Here is a 27522-nt window from a genome sequence, read left to right on the forward strand (position 1 = left end):
GCTCGCGCGGGAGGGGGGGGGGCGCGCCGGGGACGCCTCCCCGGGTGGTCGCCTTGCCTAGGCCAATGAGCGCGCGGGGAGCGATGGAGGCTGGGGCGGCCGGGAGCACCCGGGACCCCCGCAGCCGCCGCGCCCCCGTGTCGCCGCGCCCCCGTGTCCCCGCGCCCGCGGGGCTGGAGAGGGGGCGAAAGAGGCGCGGCGCCCACGCCGGCCATGGAGGCGTCTCTGGCCCGCGCCGGCCGCCCGAGCTGCGCTCCGCGCCGTCGCCGCCGCGCCTCGAAGTTTGCCGGCTGACTCGGAAAGTTGCGCTTGGGCTCTGCCGCCGCACCGCGTCCAACCTCCCGGCCTGCCCAGTTCGCCGCCGCCGCCCTTCGCGGGGCCTCGGCCCCGTCGACACCCGCAGCCCCGCCTGCCGGGGGATGTGAGCCGCGGCCTCCCCCAGAGGCCGGGCGGGCTGCACTGGCCCCGGCGCCTCCCGAGGCACGCGCGGGCGAGGGGCACGCCCCGGCCCCAGGCAGCCCGGGTCGCCATGGGCATCCAGGGCATGGAGCTGTGCGCCATGGCCGTGGTGGTGCTGCTGTTCATCGCCGTCCTCAAGCAGTTCGGCATCCTGGAGCCCATGTCCATGGAAGGTAACGCGTGGCCATCCGCCCCTCCGCCGGGGCCAGCAGTGTGTAGGGAGGGAGCAGCAGTCGCGCTCCCGGGCGCGGGTCTGCGGGGCCCGCGAGGTGAGGCCCTCGGGCACTTTGCGCTCAGCGGCTCTGGCCTCCAGAGCCGCCGCCCCCTCCCGACTCCTGAGGGCTGGGCCTGGAACTAAGGGGATGGAGAGGCCCGGGGCTCCAAGGAGCACCGGAGGGGATGGACTGCGGCGCTAGGGTGGGCGTGAGCGAGATGCCTGCTGACACCCTGAGCCATTCTAGGCCCGCAGGTCGGGGCCACCCCGGGTGAGCACAGCCGGCTTGGGCCGCTCGCCCGTTGGTGGGGAGGTGGCTCGGGGTGTAGATGACTGGAAGGATCCTCAGCCCAGGGTGCCTTATGATAGGAGACCTCAGCCACATCACGAGGGTTGCCCCTTTCGCCCCCTGCCCACATCCAGTTCCCCCTCCCTAGGCAAGGCTCAGGCCCAGGGGCTCGGTAACCAAATCCTCGGCACCACATTTCTGTCCCAATAAAATATTAATTGAGGAGACAGACCTACTCTTAAATCAGACAGTGGACAGTCACCCTGGGACCCCTGACCGGAGCCCTTCCAGCTGCTTCCCAACCTTTGGCACCTCCCTAAGACTTCTGGGCAGGTTAAGAGGAGAAGCCCCTCTAGGGCACATCCATTCTGAAGGGGACCTTGACCCCCCAGGGCTGTAACTTTCCCTCCCCCCCCCCCCACCCTCACCCCCAGATCCAAAGAGGTGTTGCAGCCCAGTACCTCTGCACGGTGGGGCCAGCCTGTCCTGTTCTGTCACCTACACTCCCTTGCTGTCCTCTCAGAGGAGGACAGGCATTCTGCCTGCCTCAGCACTCTACTGACCTTGCCAGGCTCCAGCTCCTGGGACTGAAACTCAGAGGCCCAAGCAGGAGAGGGAGGAAGAACCTGTCCTTGCCTCTGAACCTCCCGGCAGCCCCCCCCCCCCCCACCCCAGCCTGAGGATGTGCCCCCAAACTCCTCTGAGGGCAGGACAGGGCACAAGGGCTTGAAGCAAGGCCCTTCCTCCATTTTGCCTTCAGAGCCCAGAGCCGGCTCTTTACCTGAAGTCCATGGCTATGTGCCCCGAAGAAGCCATCAGGCTCCATCACACCTTTTCTAGGTGAGTTCGTGGGACCCAAAGAGAAGGGATGTGATCAAGGTGGTTCTGAGAGGTGCCACCTTGAGCTCTAAATTTTACTTGGAGAGGAAAATTGCCCACGCTGGGCCTGCGCTTGTCTGGATGGTGACCCTGGCTGGGGAATCTATGACAGGGGATTTAGTGGGAATGGGAAATGCCTTTGCTTGGGGTGAGATGGGGGGATGAGCATCCCCTGAGGACCCGCGCCTCCCACAGGCCACTAGCCTATCCTGTATACCCTATCTTTTGCCCACCTGGAGTCTTCGGTGGGTGTGGATGGTGGTTGGTGCTCAGGGAAGCCCCTACATCCATCTTCCCCATTTCCTGGACTGTCGTGGGGCCACCAGGGGCCAGGAGGACTAGTGGCCTCATTCTACTTGGTACTGCAAAACCTTCCTACCTGATCCCAACTCCCAGGTGTGGGCCTGTGAAATTTGCCTTGGTGACGTCTAAGGAAAAAGGGATTTCTTTGCAAGGTGGATAGTATGCCCGAGACTACCGACGCTTTATTCAACCTGCTAAAAAAAAAAACAAAAACAAAAACAAAAAAACAAAAAACCCACTTCAGGCTCGAACGGAGTGCCTCCTTTCTGGTACAGTTACCCACCTGTGCCCTTTGGAGTTGTGGTGTCTTGAGGGGGTGGGAGGAGCGGAGCCTCCGCGTCCGTCAAATCTGAGCTGGGATCCTGCCACCCACACGTGCTGGTGGTAAAGCTTCCTTACCCTTTCTGAGCCTCGGTTTCATCACCTGCGAAGTGGGCCGTGGCAGACTTGTAACTAGTCAGTGGGGCTCTGAGGTCTCCAGCACCATTCTTGGCATGTAATAAATGTGCAAACTTTGTGAGCCATTGGCATCACCAGTGATTAGCAATGGAGTGATTACTGGCACTAACAGGACTGATTCGTGGTTGAAGACATTCTCTCACTGAAACAGGCCTCCCTGCATCAGAGGGCGAGGGTTAGACGTTCCAGATGTTCCGTGTTGATGGGGAGTGGTGTCCTTTAAGTGCCTGGAAGGCCCATGGGCCAGGCGGTGTCTAAGGGACTGTTAGATGGGGCTGCATGTCGTTGTGTGTGTGTCTCTTGTCCCCCCTGAGCTTCCGTAGTTCCCATCTGTGAGACACCAGAGTTACAATGCCCCTGGGATTGTTAGGAACTAATAGATCTGGGTTCCAGGGATGCAGCCTTCTAGAAGTAGCTGCCGAAGCTGAAGGGTCCTCTGTCTGTCCTGTCAGTGTCTGTCTCTGGGTGACTCCGTGGGGGGAGTTCCAGCCTGGTCTGGCCACTAGCTTACTGGGTGACTTTGGCACCTTTAACATTCTTGAGCCTTAATTTCCTCATCTGTAGAATTAGGATAAAAGCATGTTTTCCCCTACTCGCTTCCCAGGGGTGTAGTGAACTAAAGCACTTTGGAAAAGTTAAAAAGCAGAATTCAAATCTAAGGGACTCCAAGGATAGGGCACCAGTAAAAAGTGACCCTGGGCTGGTAATCCTTGGTGCTTGTTTGCAAGCCTAACACCAGACCTTTTTGTCTACATCTGTGCCCCAAACTTGACTTTGGCTGCTGTGTCTCTTCTCGCAGTCCGGATTTCCTAAGTTCTAGACTCGTAGCTCTCAGCTGAAGGCAGTGTGGCACCTCAGTGGCCATCTGGTGACATCTGAAGACATTTTTGATTGTCGCAATTGAGGAGAGAGTGCTACTGGCATCTAGTGGGTAGAGGCCAGGAATGCTGCTGAACATCCTGTGACGAACAGGACGGGACCCACGAGAAAGAACGATCAGGCCCAAATGTCAGTAGTGAGGTTGAGAAGCCTTTCTCTGGAAGGAGCAGTAGGGGCTAGGTGGCCAGGGCCTAGAACAGCTAGCTGCTTTTCAGCCCTGACTTAGTCACTGACATGCTGTCATTAACTTGGAAAAGTCACTCTTCCTTTGTGAGCTCTGTTTCCTCGTCTATAAGTGGGGTGTTGGATTAGACGCACCATCTCCCCTGGGAACTTTCCCTGACCGCTCTGGCCCCCTGGCCCTTGGGGTTGTGTTAGGTGACACTGTTCTGAAATTTTCTGTGTCCCCATCCCCACCCCATATGGCCTTTCCAACGGTGTCAGTGACTTGCGTCTATACACTTACGGCCCCAAAGCGTGCCCAGCACTGCCTGGCAAACAGCAGGTGTTGAGTAAGTATAAATTATATGCCGCGATCACCACACATTTAGTGAGCACTCTTTGTATGCCAGGCAGTATGAGGCCACCAGGAGCACAGGTGATGCAGGGGCTTGGCCCTCTCTTTAGGACATCCCTGGGCAGGTGCCCTCTGACGGGAGGCCCCTCTGGCTGGGGAGGGGACAGGGATGCTGAATTGTGACATGGGAGTATAGGCGTGTGAAGAGACAGAAGTGTGAAGGGGAGAATCAGGGGCGCCCAGATGGAGGTGTGCACGGCCTGACCCACTGCCCTGCTCTTCCCTCTTTGAGGTGGCCTCGCAGCCCTGGCTGACAGAGGCGGCCTGGGAACTTGCCGGGTCCACAGCTGCCTCTTGGCTCTGAGCAGGCCCGAGGGGTGGCCATTACTCCTACTCTTCTCTTGCTCTGTATCTCCACCCAGCGCCCTCTGTTGCCTTTGCCGGGGGCCAGCCGACACTCTCCGTACCCCGGCTGGCGTCCTCCTTGGCAGGGTCTGCCACCCTTTGTAAATTGTCTGTTCCTCGGGACCCCTAGGCAGTTTCCAGGTCTAACGCTGACGACAACGACAGCAGCCCGCATCTAGTGAGGGCTATCTTTGGGCATCTCCTAATTTTGTCCCCAACAGCAGGCCCACTCTGTAGATGAGGAAACTGAGGCTTGGGGAGGGTAAGTAACTTCACTGAAGTTATCCAGCCAAGGAGTGTCAGAGCCAGGACCTATACCAACTCTGGCACGCCTGTCCTGGATGCGTCTCTAACTCCGCAGGGCCAAGGAGCCACGGACACGTCCTTGCCTCTTACAGTGAGGGCGTCAGCAAGGCAGAGTGGAGGCAGCCGCCTGGGTCCAGATCCAAAGTGGGCAAAGCCTCCCTCATCGAGCTGCTGTAAAGACTAAATATGTGCCTGTGTGTAAACTCTCGTAAAGCAACGCCCAGCACAGAGTAAGCGCTTTAAAAGTCCTACCTCTTGTTATTTCTTGCCAAAAACGTGCTAGCCCAAATTCCCCCCAGCGTCACACATCACTAACCACATACTAGAAGTTAGTGGGAGAGGAGAACGCACTTAACAGGCCCTTCATTGCGGTAGGCGCCCTTCCTTATGTGCTCTGTAGAGTCCTCGTCCTCCCCTCCGACAGGCCCAAGGCTCCTGGGCGGGGCTCTGGGAAAGGAAGGAGAGAGCCAGGCTCCTTGTGGGTGGCTTCTGTGGGATAGGAAGGCAGGACAGGAGCCTGAGGCCTGTTGTTGTTGCTGTAGGATGGGGGACTTGGGCAAAGCCCCCTCCCTCCCCAGGTCAGTGCCTCAACTGTTGCAAATCTAGTGGCTTCAAAGCAGCTTAGCCACAATCTCAGATGGAGTCTTACCTCGAAGCCCAGGACCCCCTGACAGACAGAAGGGGCGTTTTGCCCCACAGTGGTCCCCACAGGGGCTCCTCAGTGAGACCTCCAGGTCTAGGGGTCACCTGGTCAGCAGGGACCCGGCGAGGGCTGAGATCTGCCAGCTGGGTAAGAGGGATTGGTGCCAGCCAGTGGGGTCCACACTGTGGACAGAGTTTTGCTGCCAGAGGAGCCAAGATGGGTGCTGGCTGAGCAAAGTAGGCACAAAGGAAGGTTTTGCAGCTGCCTCCAAGGGACCCTTGCACAGCCGCAGGGGGCTTCCCCGGGCTCACGCACTAGGTAGGCAACAAACACCCCTCACCCGGTACCTGGTGTGCCTTCGCCCAGTGATTTAAAGATTCGGACCCACCTTTCACAAGCCCCTCTGTGCAGGTGGGTCCTGCACAGAGGGGGCCGTGCGGCGTGGGGTCAGCATCCTGAACTGGAACTTTTACTCCCCTGGGAGGCGAGCCCAGTTTGTGATTTGTCAGGCTGCCGTATAGAGTTGGAACATTCAGCTTTTAGAATAAAATTTTTAAAGCCTCATGCCTTGGCTCCTTTGGCAAAAATGTTTGTTTGATGGAGATGTTAAATCTTTTGTCGCTGAGCCCCTGCTAATCAGTGCAGTCGATGGGGTGGGGGATGAGTAATGTCCAGGACAAGCCTCTGGAGCAGTGGGAGAAGGGCTGAGGCCAGGGAGAGGCGGGAGGGAGGCTATGGACGCAGGTCGACTTCAGTTTGGCTGAGCAAGGCTACTCAGTGTTTTGAGGGAAGCTGTACAAAATGGCTATTTAGATCCATTAATTGCCAGCACGCCCCATAATTGCACACGGTGGGCGTGATGCCTCTGGCGGCTCCTAAGAGATCTGGCTGCGTCTCGGCCGAAACAAGAAACAAACCAGAGGGATGGCCCCTTGGATTTCTCCCGTGGATACGCCAGGAGACGGGTGTCCCCCGGTGTCCCCTGAGAGCATGTGGGGTGCCCAGGATGGGGCCGGATGCTGTGGGGGTCAAGAGGAAACCAGGTTCCCTGCTCCTGAGACAGTTCCAGACAGTTCCGTGGCCTTTCCTTGGAGCATATGTGTGTAGAGGGGGTGAAAGGAAGTGGGGGAGGGGAAATCTCTCTTCCTCTTCTCATAAGGCTACCAGTCCTATTGGATTAGTGCCCCACCCCTCTCACCTCATCCTTACCTTCATTACCTCCCGGGAGCGCTATCTCCAAATGTAGTCACACTGGCTTTGAACTTCAACGTATGAATTTGGGGGAGACGCAACTCAGTCCAGACCACTAGTAAACAGAGAAATATGTGTCTGGCAGGGAATCATGGCCGAATGGGCAAAAGTAGAACAGAGATGAAGGATAGATAGGAATGGGGGGGGGGGCATCTCTGAGGAGGTAACATTTGAGGAGATGCCTGAAGCAGGTGTGGGTTCCGAGGGAAAAGCAGTAGAGCCAGAGAGAAGAGCAAGTGGGGGCCCTGCAGAGGGAGTGTGCCCGGTGGGCTTGAAGGGCACAAGGGGGCCAGAATGGCTGAAGCAGAGGGAGCAAAGGCAGAGACCTGGGTGATGAGGTCAGAGCTGGGGGTGGGGGCACATTTATTGGCCATTTAAGGGCTTTGGTTTTTATATTCGGAGCTTGGGGGAGGTTGCTGAACAGAGGAATACACAAGGATATGTTTTCAGCAGCTTCCTTCAGCACTATTTGAAAACTAGACCTATGGACCCAAGGCAGAAGGAGGGCAACATGCCTGGAGAGATGCCGGAGCCCTGGACCGGGGTGGGAGCAGCGGACGCGGGAGAAGGGGTCAGAGGCGAGATGTACGTGGAGAGTTAGAGCTGGCTGGCCATGCATGTGGATTGAGTGCTGGGAGGAAGATCTATGCCCGGAGTTTTGGCCCAAGCACTCGACAGGATGGAGTCTCTGTCCCCCGAGCTGGGGAAGGCTGTGGCTGAAGGTTGGGGGGAGGAAAGATCAAGAGGTCAGTTTGGAAATGCTCCATCTGAGAACCTCCTAGACATCCAAGTGCAGATGACAGGCCGGAGTCTGCCCGCTACTGGAGTCTGGAGGCCCAGGAAAAGTTAGCCCTCCTTCCCCAACTGAGTCTTGATTTTTAAAGTAGCTCTTCGATGCTGCAGATTTAATGAGTGTAACATTGTTTCCTCGTTGCTCTCAGACGCATTTTTCATACTAATTTTGTTTTTGTTTTTGTTTTAACATGAAATTTATTGTCGAATTGGTTTCCACACAACACCGAGTGCTCATCCCAACATCATACTAATGATTTTGACCACCTCTTTGCATATCTATTAGCCTCTTCAGTTTGCTCATCTCTAACTTGCCCGTCTGTATTTGTTGGTCATTTCTTTGGGGACTACTGTCTTTTTCTTATCTTCCAAGTGTCCTGTTTGGTCCAGACCAGTGGTGTTTTGTAAGGCTGCCATATAGAGTTGGGACACTGTAGGGTTCCCTCTCTCATTTTCTCTCGTTCTGGGGACTCTAATTACTTTTAACACTTTAATCTCTATTAAATTCAAATATGTGTTTTATATGTGCATTAAAATAATAGTAAACACCAATGAGCCTATCCTGCCCACCCCACACACACCTCCACTGTCCCAACTAGAACATCACCAGCCTGCCCCTCTCTTGACTTTCTCTTCTCCCTCCCCAGGGGTTACCACCAGCCAGATTGGCACTTGTCGTTCCTGGATTTTCATTCTTATTTATCATTTTATCTCTTACGTATCCCTACAAATTGTTTGGCTATTCTTGGTTTTGAATTTTATAAGAAAGGGAATCATACTGGTCTCGTAGGACTGGTTTTTCATCTAACAGTATGTTTCTAACTCGTCCACATTGCCATGTGTTCTCGTTCATTTCATCCAGTGGATGTCCCACAGTCTATTTATCTGCTCTATTGTCAGTGGGCCTGCGGTCAATTCAAGCTATTTTTTTTTTAATGTTTATTTATTTTTAGAGAGAGAGCAGGGGAGGGGCAGAGGGAGAGGAAGACACAGAATCTGAAGCAGGCTCCAGGCTCTGAGCTGTCCACACAGAGCCAGATGTGGGGCTCAAACTCATGAACTGTGAGATCATGATCCGAACCGAAGTCGGATGCCCAACTGACTGAGCCAGTCAGGTGCCCCCAAGCTATTGTTATGGTAGAACACTGGGGTGGCTGCACTCTTATTTTTCAAGCACAAGTACCTAGGGGAGGGTTACTGCCCCCTAGGGTATGCCGATGTATGCAGCCTTAGCATGAAAATGCAAATAACCGCCCCCCCCCCCCACAGTGTGTGCGTGTACCGGTTAGCTGCTCACAAGCATGCTTAAAAATTCCCATTGACCTCTGTTCTCTCCCTAGCCAGCTTTTAAGGATTGGCCAGCTTTCTTATTTCATTGTTATTATTTCCTGCCAATCTAGCTGTTGCATTCTCAATGTAATTTGCATTTTCCTGTTTATTAATAAGGTTGAGCCATCGTTCATATATTCATCTTTCCAGTTTCCTTTTTTGATGATTATCTATTCCAGATATTCTTTTTTCGTTGTTTGTTTGTTTGTTTGTTTGTTTAAACACTGTACGCTGTCTTCGTCCATTCTGTTGAGTTGTCTCTAACCAGCCACGGGGCCCTTTTTAAAACAGAAATCTTTCATTTTGATGTGATCGAATTCATCCACTTTTTATTTTCCTTTCTGGTTTTTGAACTTTGGAAGTCTTAAGAAGTCTTTCCCCATCCTTAGGATAGCAAGAGATTCTTTCACATTTTAACGCAATAGCTTATCTTTGACGTTTGGCTCTTTCGTTCATCTGGAGCCCATTTTTGCACGTGCTATGAGAATGGGATCCAGATTTCTGTGCTGGGCCAGTTTTCCTAAAACCACCTACTAAACTATGTGACCCTTCCACAAATCTGTGAAGTTCCTGCTATACGTCCATCTCTTTTTTGAGCTCGCTGGGTCTGGTTTTTTTTGGTGTGTTTGTCTGTTCTTGTACCAACCACACAACTTTATTACAGTGACTGTGACTGTATATTAGCATTTAATGGGAAAAATTCCCTTTTTACTCTTCCTTTCTAGATTTTTATGGATGTTTATTCCTCCATGTATGTTTCAGAGTAAGTCTATTGGGGTCCTCAAAAAGTCCAACTGGATTTTTAATTGGAATTGTGTTGAATTTGTAGATAACTTTGGGGGAGAAAGAGTGTCTTCATGTTATACGGTCCTATCCAAAATGGAATGTCTCATTTGTTCAGGTTACCTTTCCATGTAGAAGTCCTTTGAGTTTTGGTTACTACTTAGATACTTTTGAGTTTTTATTGCTGTTATGAATGTTATATATGTCTATTTTAAGTGTTTTATTATTTATTTTTCAGAGAGAGAGAGAGAAAGAGTATGTGTGAGGGAGGGGCAAAGAGAGAGGGAGAGAGAATCACCTAGCAGGCTCCACCCTGTTAGCACAGAGCCCAATGTGGGGCTCGAACTCACGAACCATAAGATCATGACCTGAGCCGAAATCAAGAGTCGAATGCTTAACTGACTGGGCCACCCAGGTGCCCCATGAATGTTATATTTTTAATTATATTTTCTAGGTGGTTATTACTGGTGTAGAAAATTGCTATTGATTTTTGTAAATTAATCTTGTATCTGGCAACCTTACTAAACTCTCATGTATATTGATTTTTTTGTCCCTGTAGGGACCGAACATCTACAAGTAATGTTAGTTTTATCCTTTACTTCCCAATTATTAAATTGTTTCTTTCTTTTTTGAAATTTCCTTAGAGCACTGGCAGGATATCAATTAGTGGTAATTGTGGCCAACTTTGGCTTGTCCCAAATCTTAAAGGGAATTCATCTAAGTCTTTGCCATTAAATCTAATATTTTCTGTAAATAAATATGTTATTTGCAAATATAAGCTGCATCAAGTTATCCCTTCTATCCTAGTTTGCTTAAAGTGTTTGTTTAATTATAAATAGATGTGGATGTTTATCAAATGCCTTTTCTGTATTAAGGTTATCATATGATTTTTCCCTCTGTATACTCTTACAGATAAAACCTTTTTTTCAACTTTTTAAATTTTTTATTTAAAATTTTTTAATGTTTATTTATTTTTGAGAGAGAGAGACAGAATGCAAGTGGGGGGAGGGGCAGAGAGAGAGGGAGACACAGAATCTGAAGCAGGTCCCAGCTGTCAGCACAGAGCCCAGCATGGATCTGGAACTCACGAACCGTGAGATCATGACCTGAGCCAAAGTCAGAAGCTTACCTGACTGAACCACCCCGACACTCCAAACCTTATTTTTTTTAATGTTTATTTTTGAAAGGGGGAGGGGGAACACAGTGGGGGAGGGGCAGAGAGAAGCGGGACGGAGGATCTGAAGCCGGCTCTGCCCTGACAGCAGACAGCCTGATGTGGGGTTCAAATTCATGAACTGTGAGATCATGATTTGAGCTGAAGTTGGGCACTTAACCGAATGAGCCACCCAGGCGCCCCCAGATAAAACCTTCTTGATCGTGATGTAATTTTTTTTTTTTTTAGTACCGTTGGATTCAGTTAGCTAACATTTTGTTTAAGGTTTTATATCTACATTCAGGGTGCCTGGGTGGCTCTGTCAGTTAAGCATCTGACTTCAGCTCAGGTCATGATCTCACAGGTTCATGAGTTCGAGCCCCATGTCAGGCTTTGTGCTGACAGTTCAGAGCCTGGAGCCTGCCTCAGATTCTGTCTCATTCTCTCTATGCCTCTCCCCCACTTGTGCTCTGTCTCTGTCTCTCAAAAATAAATAAATGTAAAAAAAATTGTAAGGTTTTATATCTACATTCAAAAGTGAAATGGGCATGTAATTTTCGTTTGTTTTTCCAGCTTTACTGAGATATAATTGACATATACCATTGCGTAAATTTATGAGATGATTGGTATAATAAGGTTAATTAATGCATCCATCATGTCACATAATTACCCTGTGTGTGTGTGTGTGTGTGTGTGTGTGTGCGCGCACGCGCGCGCGTGCACATGCGTGCATATGTGTGGTGGCAGTAGAACATTTAAGATCCGTTATCTTAGCAACTTTCAAGTATACAACACAGTATTGTTAACTAGAGTCTACACGCTATACATCGGATCCCCAGAACTTACTCATTTGATAACTGGAAGTTTATACCCTTTGACCAACCTCTCTTCATTTCCCCTATCCCTCAGCCCTGGCAACCACCAATCTACTCTCTGTACCTATAAATGTAGTTTCTTTTTTTTACATTCCACGTATAAGTGAGACCATACAGTATTTGTCTTTCTATGCCTAACTTATTTCACTTAGCATAATGTCCTCAAGGTCCAGCCATATTGTCACTGTAATTTTCATTCTTGTACGGTCCTTGTGTGATTGAGGAGTGAAGATTACTGGACTAGTAACATGGGTCTCGGGTGATTCTTCAGAAAAGCAGCTTGTATGGAGTGGTGGGGTAAATGCCCCCTAGGAGTAAGTTCATTCAGGGGAGACTAGGAGAGGAAGTAAAGACCAAGAGTTAAAGAAGAAGAGAAAAAAGAAATAGCTGGAGGGGATGGTAAGGTTCGAGGAAGTTTTGTTTTCTTGCTTTTTATTCAGTGGAAGAAATAGCAACAAATTTAGGATATTTGTTTTGTTTTTATTTTTTGGCCCATAGGGGCCATTACCAGTCATGGTAATGTTCATGGGACATTACCAGTCTTGGCCCATTTAAATTTTTTTAATGTTTATTTTAAAAAAAATTTTTTTAATCTTTATTTTTGAGAGAGAGAGTGTGTGTGTGTGTGTGAGCGGGGAGGGGGCAGAGAGAGAGGGAGACACAGAATTCGAAGCAAGCTCCAGGCTCAGAGCTGTCAGCACAGAGCTCGACACGGGTCTCAAACTCACCGGTCGCAAGATCATGACCTGGGCTGAAGTCGGACGCTTAACCAACTGAGCCACCCAGGCTCCCCAGTCTTGACCTATTTAAAACCCCTCTCAGTCAGTTAAGCATCTGCCACCCGATCTCAGCTCAGGTCTTGATCTCAGGGTCATGAGCCCTGCTTTGGGGTCTGTACTGGGCATTGAGCTCTGCGCTGGGTGAGAAACCTCCTTTAAAAAAAGAGAACCCGTCTTTCATTTTGCTATCTTTTTTCCCTTTTATCACATGTCCTTCTCCTGTAGGCAATTATCTAGTTTTTATTTAATATGTTTCTACTCCACATATAGGTCCCCTTTATTGGTGCCTAGTTCTACGAATTTTGACAAATGCATAATAATGTAACCACTACCACAATCAAGATATAGAACAATTCTATCCCCACAAAAAATTCTCTAAGGCTGCCTTTTTTTTTTTTGTCATTAACACGTCCCTTGCTCCATAGCCCTTAGTAGCCACTGATATATTGTCATTCCCCGTGATTTGCATAATTTTGTCTTTTCCAGATGTCATACATTAACCAGCCTCTCGAGTCTGGATTAGTTCACTTGCTAATGCACTCGAGGTTCATTCATGCTGCTGCGTATATCAATAGCTTGTTTACTTTTATTGCTGAGTGATATTCCACTGGGTGAATGTACCACAGATGATGTATCCACTCCCTGGTTGAAGGACATTTGGGTTATTTCCAGCTTTGGGTGACTGTCAATGAAGTTGCTCTAAACGTTTGCATAAAAGTTATTGTGCTCTATCTCTCTCTGTCTTTCAAAAATGAATAAACATTAAAAAAAAAAAGAGGCGTGGAGTAGTATTTCCTTGTGGTTTTAAATTGTATTTCCACAATCGCCAGTGGTGTTCGACACCTTTTTATGGGATTATTTGCCATCGGTATGTCCTCTATGGTGAAGTGTTTGACCAAGTCTTTGCCCACTTACCAACTTGAGTTGTTTTCTTACTGTTGAGTTTCGAGAGTTCTTCACATAATCTGGATATCCTTCATCAGATATATGCTTCGTAAATATTTTCTCCCAGTCTGGAGTTTACCTTTTTATTTCACAGTATCTCTTGTTGAGGAAAAGTTTTAGTTGTTATTAAAAAGTACACGGGGCGCCTGGGTGGCGCAGTCGGTTAAGCGTCCGACTTCAGCCAGGTCACGATCTCGCGGTCCGTGAGTTCGAGCCCCGCGTCAGGCTCTGGGCTGATGGCTCGGAGCCTGGAGCCTGTTTCCGATTCTGTGTCTCCCTCTCTCTCTGCCCCTCCCCCGTTCATGCTCTGTCTCTCTCTGTCCCAAAAATAAAATAAAAAACGTTGAAAAAAAAAATTAAAAAAAAAAAAAGTACAGTTTATCAACTTTTCTTTTATGGATCATGCTATTGGTGTCATGTCTAAGAACTCTTTGCCTAAATCCAGGCCATAAAGCTTCCTAGTCTATGACTCACTTACTGGGTTTCTTAATAACTTTATTGGTTTTTCCTCCATGTTTCTCTGGTTTTTTTTTCAATGATTTTTACTCTTATTTTTATTATATCCTTTCTTCTAATAACCTTGAGCTTAATTTGCTCTTCTTTTCCTGGATTCTGAAAAACTTAGATCTAGAAGTTTCTATCATTGACTTTAGACCTATCTTCTTTTCTAATAAAGTAACATAAAACTATAACTTTCCCTCTAAACACGGATTTATCTGCATCCAGAAATTTTTGGTTTGCTGTATTTTCGTTATCATTCAGTGCAAAATATTTCAAAACTCACCTTGTGATTTTCCTTCTCTGATGTTTGAGTTCATTAGAAGTGTGTTGTTTAATTTCCAAACGTTTGGGTTTTTTTTTTTATTGTTCTTGTTTTTTTGGGGGGATCTCGATTTAATACCATTGTGGTCAGAATTTTGCTTTTTATTCCAGCATCTGGTCTGTCTTAGTAACCACAGAATGTGCTCCCGAAAAGAATATGTACTCTACAGTTGTTGGGCAGAAGGTTCTATAAATATTAATTTGATCAAATTGGTTGAGAATGTCTTTCACATCTTTTGTATGTTTACTTATGGTACCATTTGCTGGAAAAGGGTGTTAAATACTTCAATTGAAATTGTGGTTTATCTGTATCACCCTTTTAGTTTTGAATGTTTTTGTTTCAGGCATTTTAAAGTTGTTGCTAGGTATATGTATATATTTTATATTGCACTATCTTCTTGATGAATTAATCCTCATATCATTATAAAACGTTCCTCTTTGCCTCTAGTAGTACCCTTTGCCTTGAAGTCTACTTTGTCCGTCATTAATAGAGCCACACCAGGTTTCGTATTCCTTTCCACTCTTTTACTTTACATCTGTGGCTTTGATTTAAGGTATCCTTTTTGTAAGTAGCACATAGTCAGGTCTGGCTTTTTCATCCATTCTGAAATGCCTACCTCTTAGTTGAAGTAAGCAACCAATTTTTAACATCTATTTATGCTGCTGTGTGTCCCTTTAACGCACTGCATGGCTCGCCTTGCCGTGTGTGCATCCCCCATTTTGTGTCCACCCGTCCTGCCTGTGATGGCCTCCAACTCCCCGATCGATCAAAGATACTATTGCCGTGAACGTCAATGTACAGTCCCCTTAGCTGGCTGAGATCCTGTTTGGGATGTTTATTCCGAGTAGAATCGCTGGCTTCCAAAATTTACCGATACTAAACTTGACGGAGGATTGCCAGATTCAATAGTATGTCCACATGGTGAAGGGAATGATCCAGAAGGGAGAGGAAAAAAAGATGATGGGTAAAGAGGAAACAGTGGGGAAACTTGCGGCAGTCACGTGCTTGAGACAGTGAGAGGGTCTGGGACCTACTGTGCACGCGGAAGGGTTTGCCTTGGCCAGGAACCAGGACAGTGGTTCCCAGAGGAGGAGGGAAAGAGGATGTTTAGGCCAATACAGGTAGACCGGTAGATGTGGGGAGAAATTTTCTTCTGTGGCTTCTGTTTTCTCAGGGATGTAGGAAGCATCCTGAGAGTAAGGATGGGGCAGGAGGCACTGGGAATTTAAACAGACGGAAGGTATGAAATGGTTATCCTGGAGATCAGGCATGTGCATGGACCAAGGCAACAGCCTGATTGCTGGGCACCTTTGCAGGGCACGGTGGCCCTCAGTGGGAGCCAGCAGTACTCATGGGAGAGGCCCAGAATGGGGCAGCCCAGCACAGGGCTCAGGGTGCTCCCGTTAGCAGTATTCCATGTCTGGCACTGCACTAGGCTCTGCGGGCACAGGGTGGGCAGTTCAGGGAGGCTCGCAGCCCCTACCCTGCAGTGGGAACAAGCAAGCAGCTTATGAGATCGTCATGGGCTTACCATTTTGCTTTGCAGGATGCCAGGGGAGGCCAGGGATGCTGACAGTGCAGTGGGTGGGGATCTTGCTTTTTGTTTCGGTGAGAAGTTCTATAATTATGTGAGCATGCTGCTCAGCAAGGTGTAGGTGCTCAGTGCTGTTTTGTCTGTAGCTTTATTTTGTGTTGTAAGAGTGATGCATGCCATATCAAAGGATGTTAGAAAAATGTAAAAAAAAAAATCATAAATAAAAAAGTAAAGATCACCTGAAATTTACCTCCGCACCCCTCCCCCAAAGGTAACCATGGTTAATTAACATTTTGATGTTATTATTAAAGGCTAGGTCTGGTCCCTGCCCTATGGGCCCTTGAGATCTGACCTCCTACCCAGGTGTGAATGACAGCTTCACACCAAATACAGCCAATGAGCAGCATGTTAGGCTAGATGGGCCAAGGGGGTGACCTCCCCATTCCTGGGGGGAAATCAGGGAGGGCAGCATGGAGGAGGTGGTCCAGGAATTGGGTCTTGAAGCCTGAAGGTCCTTTGAGCTTGTCTTGCTGTCTTTTTTTCCTCCCATCTCCCTTTGTTCAGTGTCTCTCTAGGATCAGACCAGCTCCTGCCCCCCCCCCCATCCCACATGTGGCTGAGAGGGTGGACATGCTCGAGGTGAGGCAAGTGGGGAGAGCTAACTCTATGTGAGGAGCAAAGCAGCAGAGCAGCCATGAGACACAACTCCTGAGAATGTCATTCCCCCATAGCCCCACCTTTTGTGCAGTGCACAGCCCGTGGGGCCATACCTGGTAGTCATGTAAGGAGAGTTCCTCCACCTCTACTTTAGCCCATGGCCTGGTGCCCACAATAGAGCAAGAGAAGGAGCAAGGGCATTTGTTCCACCCTCCGGGGTCTGTATCTCCTTCCAGACAGCAGCGACAGTGAGCTGGAGCTGTCTACAGTGCGCCACCAGCCAGAGGGACTGGACCAGCTGCAGGCACAGACCAAGTTCACCAAGAAGGAGCTACAGTCCCTCTACAGGGGCTTCAAGAACGTGAGTGCTCCCCATCCCCTTGGGAGAGGCCCGGACCCACCTAGCCCTCCTGGCCCAAGCTCCAGGCAGGAGAGACCCTGGCCCAGGGGCACCTTCTAAAAACTTCCCCAGGGCACAGCAAATATCCCAGGGGCCTTGATGGGTCTCTTGTTTTGTGGGAGAGCTGTCTGGGGGTGGGTCAAGTCCCAGAATCAGTATTCTGAAGGCACCATCTTCCATGCTGTGTGTCTCTGATGCTGGCAGAGGGGAGGAGCATAGGGAGGGACCAACTTGGCATGAAGGGACAACCCGCCACCCTCCCACTCACCCCTCGCCTGCATCACCCTGCCCCACCGCCAGGCTTTTCCCAGCTCGGGCCTCAGTAGAGCCCAGCGACCCACCAAGCAGCAGGTATCCCCGGGGGGGGAGGCGGCGCGAGAGGCGGGGGGGGGGGGGGGGGGGGGGGGGGTGCGCTAGGGATGGCTGAGGTCACTGAGGGGGTGGCTTCCTGCTGCAGGAGTGTCCCACGGGCCTGGTGGATGAAGACACCTTCAAACTCATTTACTCACAGTTCTTCCCTCAGGGAGGTGAGTCTGAGGCCAGTCCCCCTGGCTCTTCCCAACCCTCCCCGCCCGCCCCCCATGGCACCTCTACAAACAGTGGGTGTCACCTTTAAAGGGGAAGGGATCCTTGCCTCTACCCTTTGCCTGCAGCCTGGAGCTGCCTCTGTCCTCTTGGAAAGGTGGGGCACTCCAGCCCCCCAATGGCAACACACCCCAGCCCTTGCCCTTGCTCTCCCCAGATGCCACCACTTATGCACACTTCCTCTTCAACGCCTTCGACGCCGATGGGAATGGGGCCATCCGCTTTGAGGTAGGTCCCCGTTGCCCCCTCCCACACCCCCTGCCCCTCTAGCCCACAGTGGGGGCGGGCGATCTCCCTGCCCGGGTGCCACCCTCTCGGGCCTTTCAGTGGCCCAGACATGATCCTGGGTGTAACCGATCCAGTGTGTCAGCCAGAGAATGGGTGGACGGTGCCCGGTTGGCCCTGGGCCTCGCTGAAGTTAGGGACAGTCTGGCCACTCTATTCTCATTCAGCCTTTGCTTCCATTCCAGGGCTGCCAAGCCCAGGGAGCTTCTAAGGCACACGTGAATTTGCATTTGAAAAGGGGGCAAGGATTAACTCTGGGGTCCGTGCTAATAGTGGGGGTTGCAGGCGCCCAGCCCCAGAATCTATCCCTTGCCACAAAACAGGGGGAGCACCCAGCCTGAGCTAGCTTGGTGAGTGACACCTGCCCCCCAGGAGGGCCCTGCCAGGCTCTGTGGGGCGGGCAGAGACGTGGGCGGCACCTAGGCCGGCCACACGGGACCATTTGAGAGAGGCCCCGTCTGTGGAGCCCAGGCCCCAAAAATAGCTGCAGGCGAAAAGCTGAAACCTCTTTGGAGAGGAGAACCTTGCTGAGAGCTGGGCCTGATCGATAACCACCCTGCTCGGCTTCCAGGGCCAAGGGCAGCTGACAGGAAAGCAGAGGAACGAGCGGGCCGGGCTCAGAAAGCCCCTGGACGAGCCGGGGTGTAATAATAACCTGTCGGTAATGCTGCTCAGTTTATTTTTATGCCGCCAGCCAGCCGGCACGTTGACACAGGGGCAGACCGGGTGGGGTGGCCCAAGGCCACAGCCTTGCCCTGTGACCACAGGGGCCCCACCCTCTCCTGGCCACACTCTTGGGGCTAGTGCCTGTGTAAACCTACAGTGTCGTCATCTTTTTTATTTTAAAGGAATACCTGCACACAGTAAAAACCCCAGCATTACCAGGGCATGCAGGAGAAATTGATTGTCCTACCCTGTGACCAGTCTCTCGTGTATCCTTGAAGGGGCACCGAAGAGTTCTGGGAATAAAGTGTGAGAAGCACTCGTGTAATGGACCCAGCCAGGGCTCTGTGAGACAGTTTTTCTCATTCGGAAATCAGATGATCAAACAGCTCACCAGGGGCCCAGTGTGTGGTGGGGGCCAGGAAGGTCTCTGTCACCCTCCTGTGGTCTTTGCTCTCGCCCCCCGGAGGGAGGGGTCTGGTGGTCCCTTTAAGGTGGTAGGCAGGTGGGGTGTGCTGTCAGTGGCTGGGTTAGGGACACTGGTGCCGAAGCCCCTCTGCTAGGCACCTTCTCAAAAGGTCCTATATCTGCGGCATCCTCCCAGGCCTTCCCGCCTGCTTCTCTGCCATGAAACCCTTTCCTCCGGTTTCATATGTGTGTGTTTGTTTATCTTAAGGACCTTCTTGACTGCAGTGTTCTGCTCTAGGAAAGCTTTTTCAGAAAGAGAGGAGGGCACTTATGTCCCCAGGGACCTTTCAATCAGCAGGCCCTAATCCTGGGTGCACCACAGGTTGGGATCCCCATGGCTGGAAGGACCTCAAGAAGTGGGGGTGACTCTTGACCCCCCTCGCTGCCTCAGACTGAATCTTTCAATGTGCCCTTAAAACAGAAAGTCAGGGGGCGCCTGGGTGGCTCGGTCGGTTAAGCGTCCAACTCTTGGTTTCGGCTCAGGTCACGATCTCACAGTTTTGTGAGTTCAAGCCCCACATCGGGCTCCATGGTGACAGTGCAGAGCCTGCTTGGGATTCTGTCTCTCTCTGTCTCTCTGTCTCTGTCTCTCTCTCTTTCTCTGCCCCTCCCCCACTTGCGCTGTCTCTCTCTCTCTCAAAATAAATGAATAAACTTAAAAAATTAAGAGGGGCGCTTGGGTGGCTCAGTCGGTTAAGTGTCCGGCTTCGACTCAGGTCATGATCTCGCAGTTTGTGAGTTCGAGCCCCGCGTCGGGCTCTGTGCAGACAGCTCAGCGCCTGCAGCCTGCTTCGGATTCTGTCTCCCTCTCTCTCTGCCCCTCCCCCGCTCATGCTCTGTCTCTCAAAAATAAATAAACATTAAAAAAAAATTTTTTTTTTTTAATTAAGAAAACAGAAAGTCAGGTCAGCTTATTGATAGTTACAATGATCCCAACCTTTTTTTTTTTCTATTTTTGAGAGATAAGACACATATTAATTAAAGTTGAACAAAACAGCACACAAGCAAACCTCATCTTCACCAAGCGGGAGCAGTGGTCCCGCGGCCCACCTCAGGGTCTGCCCGCTGCTCTGTTCCTCTTGGGTCCTCTGGGATTCGCCCACAGGAGGGAGCCTGGCGTTGGCCTCCCCAGCCCAGGCACGGGCCACGTGTGTACATTGCGATGCATCACAACCCTCTGTGCCTTCCAGGGCCTTTTGTATTCGACCCACTCATTGTACCAGCACGCTGCTGCTCCTTTGGAGAGTTAGGCCCAGTTGCGTGTCTGGAGGAAGGTGCGGCTGCCTCTCCCTTACCTCCCCCTGCAGTAACCCACTCCCTGTGCTGTTCACTGGCCAGGCCACATGCGACTGCAGAGTTATGGTTACTAGCTTATGCCTGCAAACCTCTGCTTCCCCTCTCTGGCTGAGCCCCTCCCGTGTGCTCTACTGGATGCCGCTCGTGTGCACCCAGGGGTGCCTTAGCCTGGAAACCGAGGCCTCTCTGTGTCACTGTGCCACTGCAGAGACCCTCAGCCTCCCTGCGCTCTGCCTCAGGGACAGCCGCAGAGCAGGGGCTGTGGACGCGATGGACGTCATATGCCTCGGAGTTAAGATCAAGGAGTTACAGCTAGTGACAGTTCCACATGAGATTGTGCCGTGTGGGGCTGGAAATTAATAAACGTTTGTTTATTTATTTAGTGTGTGTGTGTGTGTGTGTGAGAGAGAGAGAGAGAGAGAGAGAGAGAGAGGGCGCAAGCGGGAGAGGGACAGAGAGAGCAGGGGAGAGAGAATTCCAAGCAGACTCCGGCTGTCGGCCCCATGGGGGCTCCATCCCACGAACCATGAGATCGTGACCTGAGCTGAGATCAAGAGGTGGGATGCTTAACCGACCGAGCCACCGAGGCACCCTGGGGCTGGACGTTTGGAACTACCAAGTACTCCAACGTGTGCTGGCGGGACAGGAGGGAGTCTGTGTGCTAGGGAGGATGGATGGTCTCCCAGAGGACATTCCCACACGTCTCCCTCCTGGTACCGTCACCACTGTTCTCATACCCACACGCTTAGGGACATGGAACGGAGGCGTTCCTCGGTTGTGGCTGATCGTGAGGGCTTGTACACGGCAGACCTGGGTGTGTGCAGACAAGACGGGGGGATGGTGTTGCCAGCACCCTCCGGCGGCCCGCACTAGAACGGGCCATTCCCTGCTGCCTCCGGTCGGACCCCACGCCCTTGCCTCCCACCGGGAAAGCCTGTCAGACCCCAGTGATGTGATTTCAGGGACGCTTCGACTCCTCACTAAATCATGCCCGAGCTTCAGTGATTATTCCCCACACTTGGGCACGTAAGAGCTATCACCTTTCTCCTTTAACGTTTTCAATTTCTTCACTTATACACACCAGGCTTTAAGAGTCCAGTAGATTTACAGGATGTGCTCTGGAAAACCAGCTGTTAACTACCCACCCACACACCTGCGGAGGCAACCCCCTTCTGCTGCTTTAGGGGATTTGCACCATTCGTCTCCATGTGTCCGCACAGTACGCTTGTTGCTGCTTCCTGGCTGCCCGGTTAAAATTTTGTTATTATTATTGGTTTTTGAGAGAGAGAGCACAAGTCGGGCAGGGGCAGAGAGAAGGATACACAGAATCCTTCTGCAAGGACTGGAACCGGGCTCCAAGCTCCAGGCTGTCAGCACAGAGCCCGGCATAGGGCTCAAACTGTGAGATCATGACCTGAGCCAAAGTCGGAAGCTTAACCGACTGAGCCACCCAGGCGCCCCACTGGCTGCCCAGTTTTAGACCACTCGCTCTCTGCTGTGGGGATGAGAGCTGGGTCTCCCATACGCATACACCTTTCCCATCCCCTGGCTTTCCAGAATGCTAGGATTCAGGTGGGACAAGGACCGTGGTTTTACTCTGATGACGTGAATTTGATGCCCCGCTCAGCCTTCTGGTGAGCGGGTTATGTTTTTCTTTTCCGCGCATTCTTATTTTGCCTCCAGTTAACAGTGGTCCTGGGTTTTCAGTTGCCCGGGGTCTGTGACCTCGTCATGAATTCACCTCCAGGCCTTTCTCCAGTCTCAGAACGAACGAACGAACGAATGAACGAATGGGCATCTCCCTGAGGACGCTCCTCAGCCTCCAACTGGCTCCACCTCCTCCCCTTTCCCCCGGGTGGGTCTCCTGGTTCTGGAATTCTTCATCTCCCTTGTCCTTGCTTTATTCTGTCTTTTCAGGGGCACAGCTTCCAGCAGCTTCCTATGAAAGAGTATGTGGGAGATAACTTTGGAGCCTGTGGATGTCTGGAAACATCTTCGTTCTATTCTCCCTCTTGCTCGGTACATTGTGTGGGAGCAAAGCTACGGTGGGAAGCTGTCCTCCTTCCCAGCGGTGGTGGCCTCACTTCTTGCAAAACCTGCCCAACCCTGACCCTGTGTACAGGACCTGCTTTTGTGTTGTCCGTTTGGTTCTGTTTTTCTCTCTGGAAGCTTGTAGGATCCTCTTTTTTGCGCCTGGTTTACTGAAATGCCATCATGACCTGTGCCCACAGGCAACACTGTGGGCTGTTTCCATGCACATGTGTTTCCACATGCTTGGCCTCAGCAGGACCTGGATGCTTCCCGGTCTTCCATCCTGGGGGGGGGGGGGGCCTTCGTCTTCTGTAACCTGCTTTCCTCCATTTCCTCAGTTCTCCTGGGAGCCCCTGGTGCTTGGGCATTGTGTCCTCTATAGGAGACCTCTCATTGTCCTCTTTTCTGTTTTCCAGCTCTTTTGTGTTTTCACACAACTTTATGGAAGATTCCACTTGCTCTCCCAAACCCTCTTCTGAGTCTGTCATTTTGCTTTCGTATTTTTAATTCCCAGGAGCTCTTTCTCGTTGTCAATTATTCCCTTTTTGTAGCATCCTATTCTTATTTTAGGGATGCCAGATTTCCAACCTTCACTTCTGGTCATTTTTGTTAGTCTTTTTTCCTCCTGGAATAATTTTTCTTTCTTCCAGATTGCTTTCCTCTGTTTCCCTTAGTCTCTCTTTCTCGTCGTACAGGCCTCTTCAGATCCAGAAGATCTTATGTTTGAGTGGTAACCAAAACCCTTGGTGCACGGCCTGCCCCGCCCCCGCGCCCCCCCCCCCCCCCGCCCCCAATCTGCCATTCTCCACTTCCTGTTCCAGGATAGCCCTTCTCTGCTGCCTTCTTTCAGAATAACCTGGGAGGACCCTGTGGGGCAGAGAAGGCTCAACCTGCAAGCCTTCCGGGAAATGGAAGGGAGGGTTTGCTTTTCCACCAACTGCTAAGAGCAGTTGGAGTTTTCACACAGAAGCCACTGGAACATTTATGTCTTATAACATTGTAATAAATTCTCTGTCACACCTCAGAGGTGATTCCAACACACGGGTATGTCATGACTCCAAAGCTGAGCACTATTAGTTTAGCTTTTAAGCCATGAGTTTTCAAGCACCTTGACATGCAGATCCTTGGTAAACTAAAAGAACATTCTCCTTTATTAAAAGAGCACCCAAGGTCTTCTCTTTCAGTAGCCGTGCATTAAATGGGTCTAAGACACCATGTATTTGAATATCTTTATTTGAGAAGATAAGCACCAGCCACCATGCCATTCCCACCACATGCACACACACACACACACACACACACACACACACACGCACACACGCACACACGCACACATGCACACACTCACAAGGTGTTGACCTAATGGACATCATCAGCCTGCTCTGTAATGAAGGCTCCTCACCTATAGAGGTGTGAAGGCACACAGCAAACCGGAAGTAAAATCTGAGCATCGGACTCCTCACCCTCCCCTCCCTCCACAGGACTTTGTGGTTGGCCTCTCCATCCTGCTGCGAGGAACAGTTCATGAGAAGCTCAAGTGGGCCTTTAACCTCTACGACATTAATAAGGATGGCTACATCACCAAAGAGGTACAGGGCGGTTGAGGGTGGTGGCCGTCTGCCCCTCTTCCTCTCTACTGCTCCACACTCCCAGCCTCTTTCCTCCACTCTCCTGCCACCCTGACTGTCCTGTCTCCCTTTCCTGTCCAGAGACACGGCTCTCAGCTCAATCCTGGAGGGGACAGCAGCCAAGGGGCTCTCCTCCTCTCCCAGGCTCTTGGTCCTGGACATCGGGGTGCAGGGGATTGTGGAGCTGGTGTGCCCCTCACCGGTTCGACCAGTATTCTCAGATCATTCTCTCTCACAGGGAGGTCCTGAGGGAGACACAACTGGAGAAGCTAGGGGCAGGGGGAGGAGGAGTGGGCCTCAGCTCCCCCCAGTCAAGGGGGCAGTGTGGACCCTTAAGGCAGGTGGGGGACCTCACCACACAGGTCTACAGTCAGGTTTTGTTTTGCCCAAACATTTTTTTTTTTTGTATATGAAATCGTCGCTACAATTTCAAATTTTGGAGACGGCACATCAAAATCTATCTCCAGCTTCTGGAGAATCAGAGGCCTGCACTGAATAGACTAGATGGGGGTGAGCTCGTCTGTCTCCAGCTTGAACACCCCGCCTGCTCACTCACTGCTGCCCTGGCAGTGCCTTCGCCCTTTGGGGCAGCCCCTCTCCTGGGGCCCTGGTACCCCCCTACATCCTCGCAGCCAGACTCATGCCTGGCCCTCTGGCCCTGCTCCAGGAGATGCTGGCCATCATGAAGTCCATCTATGACATGATGGGCCGCCACACCTATCCGATCCTGCGGGAGGACGCGCCTCTGGAGCACGTGGAGAGGTTCTTCCAGGTGAGTGCTCCAGCCCTGGGCCTGGAGGGGCAGGGCAGCCAGGGGAGGGAGGGGGCTCCTCCTCTTAGGACAACCCTGAGCAAGCCACTCCCCTCTCTGAGCCCCACTCCCCCCATAAGGAGGTTAAACCGGCACCCCCCACCTGGCTGGTTGTCAGGATCCCCCACTCCCTGATCCCCTGAACCTCATCACAGGGCAAGCCAGGGCTTGTAGATTCCAGGGCAACTGACATACCAGGCCAGTGTTCCGGTGCCTTCCAAGAGCTCTCCCAGCTCCTCCAGAAAAACTCCGTAAGAGGAGTGGGGTTGTGGTGCCTTTGTTCTGTGTCCATGGGGACTAAAGGGGCTGAAGCTTCCACCTCCCGTTGGCCGGTGGCCCCTCCTGTGCCTCAGTTGCTCCATCTGCCCTGGCTGCCTGTCAGGGAGGTGAGGGGGTCAGAGGAGCATGGGGATGCGTTCTGGGAAGTGTAAGCCCAGGAAAGCTGCTAGGAAGTGGCCGGGTGTGGGGAACAGACTGGGGAGATGCCAGAGAGGTCAGCTGTGCCACGGAAGTAGCTAGGGAGGGCACTTACGTGGCCTGGATCCAGGGTAGGAGATAGATGGGACGGGCCGGGATGGAGGTGACCCACAGACTCACTGAGGGCGTGGCTTGAATTACAGAAAATGGACCGGAATAAGGATGGGGTGGTGACCATTGATGAGTTCCTGGAGACCTGTCAGAAGGTAGGTGGCATCCGGAGCTGAGGACACCCAGGGTCCTGCCCCTGCCAGTCCCCGAGCTCCTCCCGACCTCCAAACTCCACGTGCACACTTTTGTCTGGGCCCCATCCCTTTGCCACCTGCTCCATGCCAGCCTACAACCCACAGCCCGTGGCCTCAGCATCCCTTAGACGGCCTTATAGTGCCTCACACCAGAGGGGACAGACGTGGGCCAACAGGAGGATGATTGGGCCGTTGGCCCTCCGGACAGGGTCACGCAGTGAGAGAGGTGCCTGGAGCCTCCCCCAGCGTTGCAGGTGACCTTCGTCTGCAGAGCAGCCTTGTGCGCGAGTGGGAGCGTGGCATGTGCCTCCACCGGCCTCAGCCATCTGCGTCGCTCCCAGAGTGGCCTCTCAGGTGCCCCTGGCCTCCATCTGAGTAGAGCCAGGGGACTTTGTCCGTCAGTGAGACAGCAGCCCCCAGATGGGCTTGCAGTCAGGCCGTGGGGCTGAAGACAGGCTGTGACTCACCAGCCGCCCCTTCACCCAGTGAGACAGACAGAGTGGTCACCGCAGGGTTCCGAGTCCCCGGCGAGAACCTGCTCAAGGTAGGACCAGTTTGGGCACTGTTCCGGCCTGCCCACCCAGGGTCTGACCAGGTCTCTCATCCTTCTCTCTCCACACAGGATGAGAACATCATGAGCTCCATGCAGCTATTTGAGAACGTCATCTAGGACATGTCGGTGGGGAGGGGTACTTGAGTGGCCATTGCCACCTCTGCCCCCAAAGAAACCTCAATCCTGCCGGGAGCAGCCTCCATGAGAAACTTTTTTCTAATATATTTGAAAAAGTGAACAGTTTGCTCTGGACACACACATACACACACACACACACACACACAGCCCATTCCTCTGGGCTGGTGGGGGGTGGGCAGAGGTCAGGGAGGGGCTGAGTCTGGCTGGGAGCTGGATCCAGGTGATGAGAACCACATACCCCGGCCAGTCCCTGTCCCAGGCCAGCGGGGTAGGGCTGCCTCTGGACTGGGTACTGAAAGAGCAGTGTCTGCAGGCTGCTGGCCATGGGGTGCTGCCAGGGAAGTGCTCAAGATCCCCGACAGAGGAGGCTCCAGTCTCCAAAGGCCCTTCTGGTGTGAGCCCCCTCACCCCTCCCTCCTACCACCCTTCTTTCCCACCATACATGGGCCAGGCTCCGGGGGCTACTCTGGCCTTCCTGTCCCCCGGCCACTCCCTGCCCACTGACTACACTCCCAGAATGCCTGTCCCCACAGGACGCTTGAAGGGGCAGCAGGATCAAGGGAGGGGGGATTAGGAAAGAGGTGGTGATGGAGACAGCCTGCTGTTTCCTCGAAACGCTTACCTGGGGTCCCAGATGCCTGCCACTCCACTGAGCTGGGCAAGCTCCAGTGATAAGGGGCCCATGGACTCTCTTCTGTCCGTCCTGGGAAGGGGGATATTCAAGCTCCGGGGTTGGGCTTCTCGGTGGAGAATCGGAGGGGAACTGTCTGCCGAGTCCACTGAAATGGAAGAAGCTTTCCTTTGCCCCAGTCCTAGCTCAGTCGGAATGAAGTGGGTAGGGCTGCCCATTCGCCTGAAGCACTAGAGTGTTCAACCCCAAGGTCTTAATAGGTCCTGAGAAGAGATCACAAAGATCAGGGACTGGGAGCCAAGGAGCCCAGGTGGCAGAACAGGCCTGAGAAGGGGCTTCTCCTTCCTTTCCTGTCAGCCTCTGTCTCCTTTGGCCCCCAGCTTGGATGAGCGTCCCCACTACCACTTCCTGGTTAGGGTCCTGAAGCAGTGTGGCCACGCCTCCATACACAGGCTCACGCAGCCCCCTACAAAAAGCACAAGCACCCAGAGTGGCTCAGGTTGCAGCCCACAAGGGGAGCCAGGGACACTCTGCTTTTCCAAGATCAGGCCCTGCTAGTGAGCTGAGGCCTGGGCTGCAGTGGCCCCAGTACAGGCAGCCCTGGGGAAGAAGCATGGGGGTCAGTTCTGTGCCTCAGAGCAGTGGGGGCTCAAAGCCCATCCCCAGCCCAGCCCACCAACATTCAAAAGCACAAACCCCAGGGACTCTCCTTGACTGGGTTCTGCTCTGGGGATGGAGGCTGATGTCAGCCTGAAGACAGAGCCAGGAATGATGGCTGAGGGGCCTGAGGCTGAATCGTAGGCCAACGGAAACCTGCAGGAGAGAGAGATTAGCTGCTCCCACCCGTCCAGGGCTCCCCAAGAAGGCACCCAGTTCCAGGTAGCATGGGCCTTTCCGAGGAACATTCCCATACAATACATTCCACCGGCTGCCATCCCGTCTCTGCTCAGGCCTGGCCCTAGGGTGAGCAGGGCCCTCAAAGGAAAGGTGGGATGGTGGAGGCTGTGGAGACTGGCCTGATTTGGCCGCGGGCACCC

At 52.1% G+C, this 27522-nt stretch overlaps 1 protein-coding gene across 1 annotated transcript; it reads left to right on the forward strand.

The window, feature by feature from the left end:
* The first annotated feature begins 188 nt into the window (after positions 1–188).
* On the forward strand, positions 189–25954 carry KCNIP3 (potassium voltage-gated channel interacting protein 3). The gene is made up of 8 exons (XM_049652225.1): positions 189–632; positions 16511–16635; positions 17132–17201; positions 17417–17487; positions 23484–23591; positions 24298–24402; positions 25062–25124; positions 25786–25954. Exons 1-8 carry the CDS (start codon positions 530–532, stop codon positions 25831–25833), a joined length of 693 nt encoding a protein of 230 aa, XP_049508182.1. The 5' UTR covers positions 189–529; the 3' UTR covers positions 25834–25954.
* The last annotated feature ends 1568 nt before the right edge of the window (positions 25955–27522 follow it).

Source organism: Panthera uncia (genome assembly GCF_023721935.1).
Source record: "Panthera uncia isolate 11264 chromosome A3 unlocalized genomic scaffold, Puncia_PCG_1.0 HiC_scaffold_12, whole genome shotgun sequence".
NCBI classification, from domain to species: domain Eukaryota; kingdom Metazoa; phylum Chordata; class Mammalia; order Carnivora; family Felidae; genus Panthera; species Panthera uncia.

Coding starts and splice junctions, on each gene's coding strand:
- KCNIP3 (XM_049652225.1), top strand. CDS start 530: ATGGGCATCCAGGGCATGGAGCTGTGCGCCATGGCCGTGGTGGTGCTG. Junction 23,592..24,297: donor ATGGCTACATCACCAAAGAG/GTACAGGGCGGT, acceptor GCCCTGCTCCAG/GAGATGCTGGCCATCATGAA. Junction 25,125..25,785: donor TCCTGGAGACCTGTCAGAAG/GTAGGTGGCATC, acceptor CTCTCCACACAG/GATGAGAACATCATGAGCTC.